This window comes from Panulirus ornatus, chromosome 33 (genome assembly GCF_036320965.1).
Source record: "Panulirus ornatus isolate Po-2019 chromosome 33, ASM3632096v1, whole genome shotgun sequence".
Classification (NCBI taxonomy): Eukaryota; Metazoa; Arthropoda; class Malacostraca; order Decapoda; family Palinuridae; genus Panulirus; species Panulirus ornatus.
This window is the reverse complement of record NC_092256.1, coordinates 5,730,121-5,743,030: the sequence shown is the minus strand read 5'-3', so window position 1 is coordinate 5,743,030 and position 12,910 is coordinate 5,730,121. Positions and strand designations below refer to the sequence as shown.

General features: G+C 42.7%; 2 protein-coding genes across 6 annotated transcripts in view; both read right to left on the bottom strand.

Moving 5' to 3' along the window:
- Nucleotides 1-12,066, bottom strand: part of LOC139759395 (uncharacterized) — a 31,307-nt gene extending 19,241 nt beyond the window's left edge. The window contains exon 1 of the mRNA XM_071681479.1: nt 11,992-12,066. Within this exon, the coding sequence (XP_071537580.1) occupies nt 11,992-12,066 (75 nt within the window). The remainder of the gene's footprint in view (nt 1-11,991) is intronic.
- Nucleotides 1-12,910, bottom strand: part of LOC139759418 (uncharacterized) — an 853,213-nt gene that overhangs the window by 228,851 nt on the left and 611,452 nt on the right. The gene's annotated exons all lie outside the window — the stretch shown is intronic.

Genomic DNA, 12,910 nt, shown 5'->3' with positions numbered 1-12,910 from the left:
TGCAAGTCTTGTAAATATATCTATATAAGCCAGACAAGTAAAACTATAACGGAGAGGTGTTATTGGCATCGTCATTCAGTACGCAGGGATGACCACAAAGATGCCATCGCTAAACATGGTCAAGAAAATCATCACCTCCATACATCTTGAAAATCCCGTTATTCTATACCCCTCGGCAGATTATGCCACACGCAACGTCACTGCTAATACTAAGAACTTTAATGTGTCCCAAGCGAACTTTCAAGTCCATCCTAGCATTAACTAAATCATTATGAGAGACTTGAGAAAACACGAAAACATCAAAAGAAGTTGTTCAAGACACACCCAGCCACCCAGGTCAATCCCCGCCACGTGACCCTCCTTAATCACTCTCTCTTACAACGGTTACAACCAGACAAAGCAGACAATGCTTGGTCTATAAAGACTGGTGTTGAACGGCGGGAATTAAGTGTGATATTGGGATTCAAATAACATTCTTAAGTACTGGCACCTGATGAGGTGGACTGCCACCACGAAACATGTCGTGCCACATATATAGAAAAATTACTTGTTAAAATTGTATGAACTACTGGAGCAATTTATTATTCATATATATATATATATATATATATATATATATATATATATATATATATATATATATATATATTTTATCCCTGGGGATAGGGGAGAAAGAATGATACTTCCCACGTATTCCCTGCGTGTCGTAGAAGGCGACTAAAAGGGGAGGGAGCGGGGGGGCTTGAAATCCTCCCCTTTCGTTTTTAACTTTCCAAAAGAAGGAACAGAGAAGGGGGCCAAGTGAGGATATTCCCTCAAAGGCTCAGTCCTCTGCTGTTCTGAACGCTACCTCGCTAATGCGGGAAATGCCGAATAGTATGAAAAATAATATATAAATAGTGAGCCGTCAGAGATAAAGCGTCTTAGGTAGATATTATTGCAAAACCTGTACTGGAGATTTTCCTGTTTAATAGAACGGACCCCCATGACTCTAGTCCTGGTGTTGGAGAAGCATTCATGCAGTCTATATTTTCGTTCTGAACCGGACAGAAAACGTCATGCGTTCCCATGTGGTGGAGGGAGGGACTGACTGATTTCATGGAATTAGAAAAGCTCTGGAACCTAATGGTTATTCAACCCTTTTGACAACGAAATAGTTACCTAAGAACTTGTAACACTTTATATGGTTAGATATTGTATAGTTTCCTCTACAGCGTTAATTGATATATTCATATCAACATTGTTGTCTAAAATTTCCCTAATACTCATATTTCATGGATCGTTATTATATTATTCATATATAGTTCTGACTCCTATTTTCTGATATCCCTTTAGTACGTAATCCACGGTAATATTGCAATTGCAGATGTCACATAATGCAGGTGTCACATACTATAGGTGTCACACACTGCAGGTGTCACACACTGCAGGTGTCACATAATTCAGGTGTCACATGCTGCAGCTGCCACACACTGCAGGTTTCACATAATTCAGGTGTCACAAGTGCAGGTGTCACATACTGTAGGTGTCACATAGTGCAGGTGTCACATAATGCAGGTGCCACACACTGCAGGTGTCACACACTCCAGGTGTCACATAATGCAGGTGTCACACACTGCAGGGGTCACATATTGCAGGTTCACATACTGCAAGTGTCACATACTGCAGGTATCACACACTTCAGGTGTCACATACTGCAGTGTCACATACTGCAGGTGTCACACTGCAGGTGTAACATACTGCAGGTGTCACATACTGCAGGTGTCACATAATGCAGGTGTCACAAAGTGCAGGTTTCACACACTGCAGGTGTCACATACTGCAAGTGTCACATAATGCAGGTGTCACATAATGCAGGTGTCACACACACTGCAGGTGTCACATACTGTAGGTGTCACATACTGCAGGTGTCACATACTGCAGGTTCAAATACTGCAAGTGTCACATATTGCGGGTTTACATACCGCAGGTGTCACACACTGTAGGTGTCACATACTGCAGGTGTCACATATTGCAATTGTCACATACTGCAGGTGTCACATACTGCAAGTGTCACATACTGCAAGTGTTACATACTGCAAGTGTCACACACAACAGGTATCACACACTGCAGGTGTCACACACTGCAGGTATCACATACTGCAGGTGTCACATACTGTAAGTGTCACATACATCAGGTGTCACACATTACAGGAGTCACACACTGCAGGTGTCACATACTGCAGGTGTCACATACTGCAGGTGTCACATACTGCAAGTGTCACATACTGCAGGTGTCACATACTGCAAGTGTCACATACTGCAAGTGTCACATACTGCAGGTGTCACATATTGCAATTGTCATATACCGCAGGTGCCACGTACTGCAGGTGTCACATATTGCAAGTGTCACATACTGCAGGTTTCACATATTGCGGGTTCACATACTGTAACTGTCACATACTGCAGGTGTCACATACTGCAGGTGCCACATATTGCAGGTTCACATACTGCAGGTGTCACATACTCCAGGTTCACATACTGCAACTGTCATAACCTGCAAGTGTCACATACTGCAAGCAGTGTCACATACTGCAGGTGTCACATATTGCAATTGTCACATACTGCAGGTGTCACATATTGCAAGTGTCACATATTGCAGGTATCACATACTGCAGCTGTAACAAACTGCAGGTCTCACTCACTGCAACTGTCACATACTGCAGGTGTCACATACTGCAGGTGTCACATACTGTAGGTGTCACATATTGCAAGTGTCACATACTGCAGGTGTCACACATTGCGGGTTCACATACTGCAAGTGTGACATACTGCAGGTGTGACATACTGCAGGTGTCACATATTGCAAGTATCACATACTGCAGGTGCCACATATTGCAGGTGTCACATAGTGCAGGTGTCACATAGTTCAGGTGTCACATATTCGAGAAGGTTTCATCTTCAGCTTATGACCACAGGTCATTATAGAATGACCAATCATAAGTTGATTTAAAATGGCGATTCCTGCTGAGAAAGGAAGGCCAATATCGCTATTTCTCCTCCGTAGTAAGTCTTTCGGCTTTCAAGGTCACATCTAGCCTGACCTTTTGGCCTTCAAGATCTCACTGGCTTGTCATTTGGGCCATCAAAGTCCCATCTGGATTCTCATCAGCCTAGAGCATAAAGTCACCGTGAGGTATGACTCGTATGTTGATTGAACCAACGTATCTGCTTTTCCATTACTGTTGAGACCATGCATACGCCATCAAAGGAATTTAACACTCGTATGGATTCTAACAATCCATTCCTGGGCTTTTTTGTATAATTAGATGCAATGGAACACAGTGAGGGAGGCGGAGGGACATAGGAACATATAACTTGTGAGTCATGGAGACTTGAGGGCAACACCAGATTCAGAAAACACTGACTTAGATGACGTCAACTCCTTCCTGGTGCCTCAGTGTTGTTCAGTGAGGTTCGTCTTTATGGTCACTATATGTCTTAGATATCTGGGAGTGGGTTTAGCAGCGGATGGAACCATGGAAGCGGAAGTGGGTCAGAGGGTTAGGGGAGGGGGGCGAAGGATCTTGGAGCATTGAAGAATGTGTGGAAGGCGAGAACGTTATCTCGGAGAGCAAAAATGGGTATGTTTAAAAGAATAATGGTTCCAACAATGTTATATGGTTGCGAGGCATGGGCTATAAATAGGGTCGTGCGGAGGAGGTTGGATGTGTTGGAAATGAAATGTTTGAGGACAATATATGGTGTGAGGTAGTTTGATCGAGTAAGTGATGAAAGGGTGAGAGAGATGTGTGGTAATGAAAAGTGTTTTTGAGAGAGCAGAAGAGGGTGTATTGAAATGGTTTGGTCACATGGAGAGAATGAGTGAGGAAAGACTGACAAAGAGGATATATGTGTCAGAGGTGGAGCGAAAGAGGAGAAGTGGGAGACCAAATTGGAGGTGGAAGGATGGAGTGAAAAAGATTTTGAGCGATCGGGCCTGAACATGCAGGAGGGTGAAAGGCGTGCAAGGAATAGAGTTAATTGGAACGATGTGGTATGCATCGTATATGTTTTGGACAATCACATGTTTACCAAATGGCGTCCTAGCTTCGTCTCTTCGGTGTATATCAACTGACTTATATTTCTCTCTTGTGTCTCCCCTGATGATGTGATTATTACACGAAAGTGCACTTGGGAACTTATCGTGTTTCACTTTAGTCGCCTTCTACGACACGTGAGGAATGCGTGGGAAGTAATCTTTCTCCCTTATCCCCAGGGATAACATATATATATATATATATATATATATATATATATATATATATATATATATATATATATATATATATATATATTGGCTGTTGACAGGGTTCAGGAATGGAGGAATCTGGTAAAGCTTATTAGAAGGTCCTTGGGAGTACAGAGATCAAAGGAAAGTTGAGAAAATAGGAGATAAACCGGAGCATTAGGGAGGCACGTGCTCAATCATGATAGCAGATTTATACACATTCCTTGCACAGCCTCTTGCTGGTACAACAAGAGGCTGTACCCCTGGGTAACTCATCCTGGAATTCACTATCCTTAAATACGACAGAGTAAGACGTCCCAGTTTTGTGCTTATTGATTTTACACGCTATGGTACGAAGACGAAAGACCGTTCGCAAGGACCAAGGACCCGGCTGTGGCAGGAAGGGAGGCAGGCGGGTAGCGAGGAGGAGGTGGAGGAGGAGGAGGACGAGGAGGCTGCACTTGATGACTGTTGGAAAACACAAACTGGAACCTACAGGGACAGAATGAATTTCCAAGAAGAACCCGAATTCGGAACTTTTCTTGAATATATTTACTATAATGATGTCCACCCTCCATCAGTAACGTCATGGTGTTCTGGCAGTGTGTGGTTAGCTGTTGTTATTCCCAGAGCTGCGTTCTCTCCCTCGCAGTGCACCCTTGTGTTTACCTCGGAGATGGTAATGTGATATGTGGGCGAGGCTTAGCATACTCCGAACCCAAGTCCGGACAAATACATTATGGTCGAGAATCTCTTTTAGGTCCCTTGGTGACGAGCAACATCGAGTTTTATGGTAACAAGTATGTCAAGGCGACATTTTCCCCTAATCTCTTACTTGAATCCACACACACACACACACACACACACACACACACACACACACATACACACACACACACACACACACACACACACGTCCACACACGCAAACATACACACACACATATCCCAACGTACACACATATATACACACACACAGACACACATATACACACATGCACACAATTCACACTGTCTGCCCCTACTCACCTCCATCGCCACCCCGCCACACACGGAATGACATCCCCCTCCCCCCTCATGTGCGCGAGGCAGCGCCAGGAAAAGACAAAAAAGGCCCCATTCGCTCACACTCAATCTCCAGCTGTGATGCAATAATGCCCGAAACCACAGCTCCCTTTCCACATCCTGGCCCCACAGAACTTTTCATGGTTTACCCCAGACGCTTCACATGCCCTGATTCAATCCACTGACAGCACGTCGATCCCGGTATACCACATCGATCCAATTCACTCTATTCCTTGCCCGCCTTTCACCCTCCTGCATGTTCAGCCCTGATCACTCAAAATCTTTTTCACTCCATCTTTCCACCTCCAATGTGGTCTCCCACTTCTCCTCGTTCCCTCCACCTCCGACACATAAATACTCTTGGTCAATCTTTCCTCACTCATTCTCTCCATATGCCCAAAACATTTCAAAACACCCTCTTCTGCTCTCTCAACCACGCTCTTTTTATTTCCACACATCTCTCTTACCCTGATACTACTTACCCGATCAAACCACCTCACACCACATATTGTCCTCAAACATCTCATTTCCAGCACATCCACCCTCCTGCGCGCAACTCTATCCATAGCCCACGCCTCGCAACCATAAAACATTGTTGGAACCACTATTCCTAAAACATAGCCATTTTTGCTTTCGGAGATAATGTTCTCGACTTCCACACATTCTTCAAGGCTCCCAGGATTTTCGCCCCCTCCCCCACCCTGTGACTTACTTCCGCTTCCATGGTTCCATCCGCTGCTAAATCTACATCCACACGTATAAAACACTTCACTTCCTCCAGGTCTTCTCCTCTCAAACATACCACCCAGTTAACTTGTTCCTTAACCCTGCTGAACCTATTAACCTTGCTCTTATTCGCATTTACTCTCAGCTTTCTTCTTTCACACACTTTATCAAACTCAGCCACCAACTTCTGCAGTTTCTCACCCGAATCAGCCACCAGCGCTGTATCATCAGCAAACAATAACTAACTCACTTCCCAAGTCCTCTCATCCACAACAGACTGCATACTTGCCCCTCTCTCCAAAACTCTTGCATTCACCTCCCTAACCACCCCATCCATAAACAAATTAAACAACCATGGAGACATCAAGCACGTCTGCCACTAACCGACATTCACTGGGAACCAATCACCTTCCTTTCTTCCTACTCGTACACATGCCTCACAGCCTTAACTTTTCACTGCTTCTAGCAACTTACCTCCCAGACCATATACTCTTAATAAATTTCCACAAATCATCTCTATCAACCCTATCATGTGCCTTCTCCAGATCCATAAAAGCTACATTCAAATCCATCTGTTTCTCACGCACATTCTTCAAAGCAAACACCTGATCTACACACCCTCTACCACTTCTGAAACCACACTGCTCTTCCCCAGTCTGATGCTCTGTACATGCCTTCACCCTCTCAATCAATACCCTCCCACATATTTTCCAAGGAATACTCAAGTAACTTATACCTCTGTAATTTGAACCTTGATCCCTTTTGCCTTTGTACAATGGCACCATGCATGCATTCCGCCAATCCTCAGGCACTTCACCATGAACTATACATACACTGAATATCCTTCCCTAGCAATCAACAACACAGTCACCCCCTTTTTTTAATATTTTCCACAGCAATACCATCCAAACCAGCCGCCTTGCCGGCTTTCATTTTCCGCAAAGCTGTCACAACCTTTTCTCTGTTTACCAAACCATATTTCACGACCCTCTCACTTCGCACACCACCTCGACCAAAACACCCTATATCTGCCACTCTATCATCAAACACATTCAACAAACCTTTAGAATACTCCTTCTCACATCGCCACTACTTGTTATTACCTCCCCATTAGCCCTTTTCATGGATGTTCCCATTTGTTATCTTGTCTTACGCACTTCATCTACCTCCTTTCATAGCATCATTTAATTCTCACAAGAATTCAATGATATTCTCTCATAGCAACTCTCATTTGCCCTTTTTCACCTCTTGCACCTTTCTCTTGACCTCCTGCCTCTTTCTTTTATACATCTCACACTCATTTGCATTACTTGCCTGCAAAAATTGTCCAAACGCCTCTCTATTCTCTTTCACTAATATTCCTACTTCTTCATCCCACCATTCACTACCCTTTGTCATCTGCCCACCTCCCATCTTTCTCATGCCAGAAGCATCTTTTGCGCAAGCCATCACTGCTTCCCTAAATACATCCTATTCCTCTCCCACTCCCCTTACGTCATGTGCTCTCATCTTTTGCCATTCTGCACTTAATCTCTCCTGGTACTTCCTCATACAGTTCTCCTTTCCAAGCTCACTTACTCTCACTACTGTCTTCATCTTAACATTCTCTCTCCTTTCCTGAAACCCTCTACAAATCTTCACCTTCGCCTCCGCAAGATAATGATCAGACATCCCTCCAGTTGGCCCTCTTAGCACATTAACATCGAAAAGTCCCTCTTTCATGCGCCTATCAATTAACACGTAATCCAATAACGCTCTCTGGCCATCTCTTCCACTTACATACGTATATATATATATATATATATATATATATATATATATATATATATATATATATATCCCTGGGTTAGGGGAGAAAGAATGCTTCCAACGTATTCCCTGCGCGTCGTACAAGGCGACTAATAGGGAAGGGAGCAGGGGGCTGGAAATCCTCATCTCTCTCTCTCTCTTTTTTTTTTTTCTAATTTTCCAAAAGACGGAGCAGAGAAAGGGGCCAGGTGAGGATATTCCTTCAAATGTCCAGTCCTCTGTTCTTAACGCTACCTCGCTAATGCGGGAATTGGCGAATAGTATGAACAGAACAGAACAATATATATATATATATATATATATATATATATATATATATATATATATATATATATATATATATATATATATATATATCTTTTAAACCAGGTATTCCCAATCACCAGTCCTTTTTAAGTACACAAATCTACAAGCTCTTCACGATTCCATTTACACCGATTATACCCTCAACTGCGACATCACTCACCTTTGCATTCAAATCACTCATCACTATAATCCGGTCTCGTGCACGAAAGCTGATAACACACTCACTTAGCTGCTCCCAAAACACCTGCCTCTCACGATCTTTCTTCTCCTGACCAGGTGCATAGGCACCAATAACCACCCATTTCTCTCCATCCACTTTCGGTTTTACCCATATCAATCTAGAGTTTACTTTATTACACTATATAACATACCCCTACAACTCCCGCTTCAGGAGTAGTGCAACTCCTTCCTTTGCTCTTGTCCTCTCACCAACCCCTGATTTTACTCCCAAGACTTCCCAAACCACACTTCCCCTTTAACCTTGAGCTTTATTTCACTCAGAACCAAATCATCCAGATTCCTTTCCTCAAACATAATACCTATCTCTCTTTTTTTCTCATCTTGGTTATATCCACACACACATTCAGACATCCCCAATCTTAGCGTTCGGGGAGAATGAGCACTCCCCGCATGACTCCTTCTGTTTCCCCTTTTAGTATGTTAAATACAATATATATATATATACATATATATATATATATATATATATATATATATATATATATATATATATATATATATATATATATATATATATATTTTTTATACTAATCGCCATTTCCCGCATTAGCGAGGTAGCGTTTTATATATATATATATATATATATTATTTTTTTTTATTATACTTTGTCGCTGTCTCCCGCGTTTGCGAGGTAGCGCAAGGAAACAGACGAAAGAAATGGCCCCCCCCCATACACATGTATATACATACGTCCACACACGCAAATATACATACCTACACAGCTTTCCATGGTTTACCCCAGACGCTTCACATGCCCTGCTTCGATCCACTGACAGCACGTCAACCCCGGTATACCACATCGCTCCAATTCACTCTATTCCTTGCCCTCCTTTCACCCTCCTGCATGTTCAGGCCCCGATCACACAAAATCTTTTTCACTCCATCTTTCCACCTCCAATTTGGTCTCCCTCTTCTCCTTGTTCCCTCCACCTCCGATACATATATCCTCTTGGTCAATCTTTCCTCACTCATCCTCTCCATGTGCCCAAACCACTTCAAAACACCCTCTTCTGCTCTCTCAACCACGCTCTTTTTATTTCCACACATCTCTCTTACCCTTACGTTACTCACTCGATCAAACCACCTCACACCACACATTGTCCTCAAACATCTCATTTCCAGCACATCCATCCTCCTGCGCACAACTCTATCCATAGCCCACACCTCGCAACCATACAACATTGTTGGAACCACTATTCCTTCAAACATACCCATTTTTGCTTTCCGAGATAATGTTCTCGACTTCCACACATTCTTCAAGGCCCCCAGGATTTTCGCCCCCTCCCCCACCCTATGATCCACTTCCGCTTCCATGGTTCCATCCGCTGCCAGATCCACTCCCAGATATCTGAAGAGGTAGTGAAAGCTTTGCGGAAGATGAAAGCCGGCAAGGCAGCGGGTTTGGATGGTATTGCAGTGGAATTTATTAAAAAAGGGGGTGACTGTATTGTTGACTGGTTAGTAAGGTTATTTAATGTATGTATGACTCATGGTGAGGTGCCTGAGGATTGGCGGAATGCGTGCATAGTGCCATTGTACAAAGGCAAAGGGGATAAGAGTGAGTGCTCAAATTACAGAGGTATAAGTTTGTTGAGTATTCCTGGTAAATTATATGGGAGGGTATTGATTGAAAGGGAGAAGGCATGTACAGAGCATCAGATTGGGGAAGAGCAGTGTGGTTTCAGAAGTGGTAGAGGATGTGTGGATCAGGTGTTTGCTTTGAAGAATGTATGTGAGAAATACTTAGAAAAGCAAATGGATTTGTATGTAGCATTTATGGATCTGGAGAAGGCATATGATAGAGTTGATAGAGATGCTCTGTGGAAGGTATTAAGAATATATGGTGTGGGAGGAAAGTTGTTAGAAGCAGTGAAAAGTTTTTATCGAGGATGTAAGGCATGTGTACGTGTAGGAAGAGAGGAAAGTGATTGGTTCTCAGTGAATGTAGGTTTGCGGCAGGGGTGTGTGATGTCTCCAGGGTTGTTTAATTTGTTTATGGATGGGGTTGTTAGGGAGGTAAATGCAAGAGTTTTGGAAAGAGGGGCAAGTATGAAGTCTGTTGGGGATGAGAGAGCTTGGGAAGTGAGTCAGTTGTTGTTCGCTGATGATACAGCGCTGGTGGCTGATTCATGTGAGAAACTGCAGAAGCTGGTGACTGAATTTGGAAAAGTGTGTGGAAGAAGAAAGTTAAGAGTAAATGTGAATAAGAGCAAGGTTATTAGGTACAGTAGGGTTGAGGGTCAAGTCAATTGGGAGGTGAGTTTGAATGGAGAAAAACTGGAGGAAGTGAAGTGTTTCAGATATATATATATATATATATATATATACATATATATATATATATATATATATATATATATATAAAAGCTTTACCAAGGACCCTTTTCCAGACGTTTCCACAGTTTCAAGGCTTTGCTACCCACAGTAGCAAGTCTTCTCACAGATACTGGTGGACAAGGCGTAGGAACTGAATGGTATCCTTTCTCGTGTCCTAAAAGAATGTGCTTCCCGGCAACTGTCAATTCTTGCCCGCTTATTTCGTCTCTTTCTAGAAAACCAACTATTTTTCCTTTTACTGGAAGCATGCCTTGGTGTAGCCGATTCCTAGGAAAGGAGACTGCTCTTACCTTTCTAAATCCCGCCCCAGTATTCTCACCTTCGCTACCTCTAAAGTTTCGAAACTCTCCTTAACTCTCATTTTCTAATGTACTTAGAATCTCATTCCCTTCATGTAGATCATCAATACAGATTTTGCATTGGAAGTATCTACTGGTGATCTCTCCAATGTAACCAATCTCTTGTCCTCTGTTCTTACGAGATTTTGTTGAATCTTTTATCGAGGCCCTTGAAATCTTTAAAGTAAATATGTTTTCTTCTTGATCGTTCCATTGTAGTAATCGTCTGTGGAGTAACGTCTCCCTCTTACCATATCAATAACGGTATCGCTCAGGGTGCTATTGTCTTCCCTCTTTCTTCTCTCCATGAATGATCTTTCATTTACCTCTGTCTCTATTTACTTTTACGTTGACAGCTCCAACGGATGTACTTCATCTCACTTTCCTAACTCTCGTCAATTTGACACGTTCTTTTTCTTGTACTGAGCAAACTCCCTCGATCAATTTGGACTAGTGAATCTATGCAAAATGGAAAAGCAATAACCTGGTTAAATACAACAGTACCCAAAGCGCAGTTTCTACTTATCTCTCAAAATCTTTATCATTTCCTACTGTTCAATTTCATAACACAAAGATCAAGTCCAGAAATCATATAAACATGTTGGTTATAACCACGTCCTCGACTCTGTCTTGGAAATCCCACATAATTAACACTGGATAAACTATCCAGTTGTGCAGGTGATGGAATCTCTTCTCTTATAGAAGCGGTTATTCTGTATCCCCAGGGACCCCATTCAATAAGTCATGGAATAATCCTACTCAACCTCCTTGTTTGCCACAGTGGAATCAGAAGCTTTTTGCCTTATTAGCTATCGTGCTATCACTTTTCTTCAACTATCTCTTTTCATCTGCCGTGGTGCTGTTTCTCTCTTTATTCTACTGATATCATTTCGGCATTACTCTCGTGAGCTGAGTGAATGTGTCCAAGATCCTGTGACCTGGGCTCTTAGCATACGTCTTGCTGCTGCTTCCCATGGCTTTTGTGTGGAGACCAGCCACACGAAGACAGTCTTTTTTGAACACCTCCTTCTTCCCTACTATGGCGAAGCTGTGTAATTCTCCTCCGTCTTTTGTCTTTTCTTATTTCTATAACCTTCCCACCGATAAAAGACTCGTCCATAAACACATGAGGAGCTCATAATAATCCGCCTTGCATTCTTTATTCATGAACCCATCATCCTACCCTTCATCCAAGATGGCCGTGGCTGCAATATGAAAATAATGTTAAAAGCAGGTAAGTCATTAGCTTAATAAGTTTAACGCCTTAATTTCTGATAATCAAACGAGATACCAAACAAATCACATACTCGTTCATAGTGGACACTGGTGCAACGACTGGTTTCCACTGAGTGAACAAAGAAATCCCTCAACAGTCAGTGAGGTTGAGTGCCTTGGCCGTTCCATCTGTATTGTACGTTAGCCACTAATCATTACAGTTTACGAATAAGTGTTACGTGAACGGCGGGGTGTGTCTATCCTGCAGTGTGAAAAACTGAACACTGGGGCGTTTCAGTGTGGACAAAAGCGACGAAGACGATGACGATGACGATAATAACAATGCTAGGAAAGGAGAGAACCACTGACTGGCGCTGGTATGGTAAATGTGGCAAAAAGGACGCTCAAATATCCTTTGATGTACTTTATGTTGCCTTACACAAATTACGGAGTCTAAAATCCCGACCATATTTCTCCTTCTAGTCTTGCACACTTGGCAAAGCTTTGCTTGTACACAGAACACACTCATAAGGCGTGTTTCTACAGCAAATCCGGACTGGGAACATGGATGCTCTACAGGAAAAGACTCCTTGGCCACGAGAGC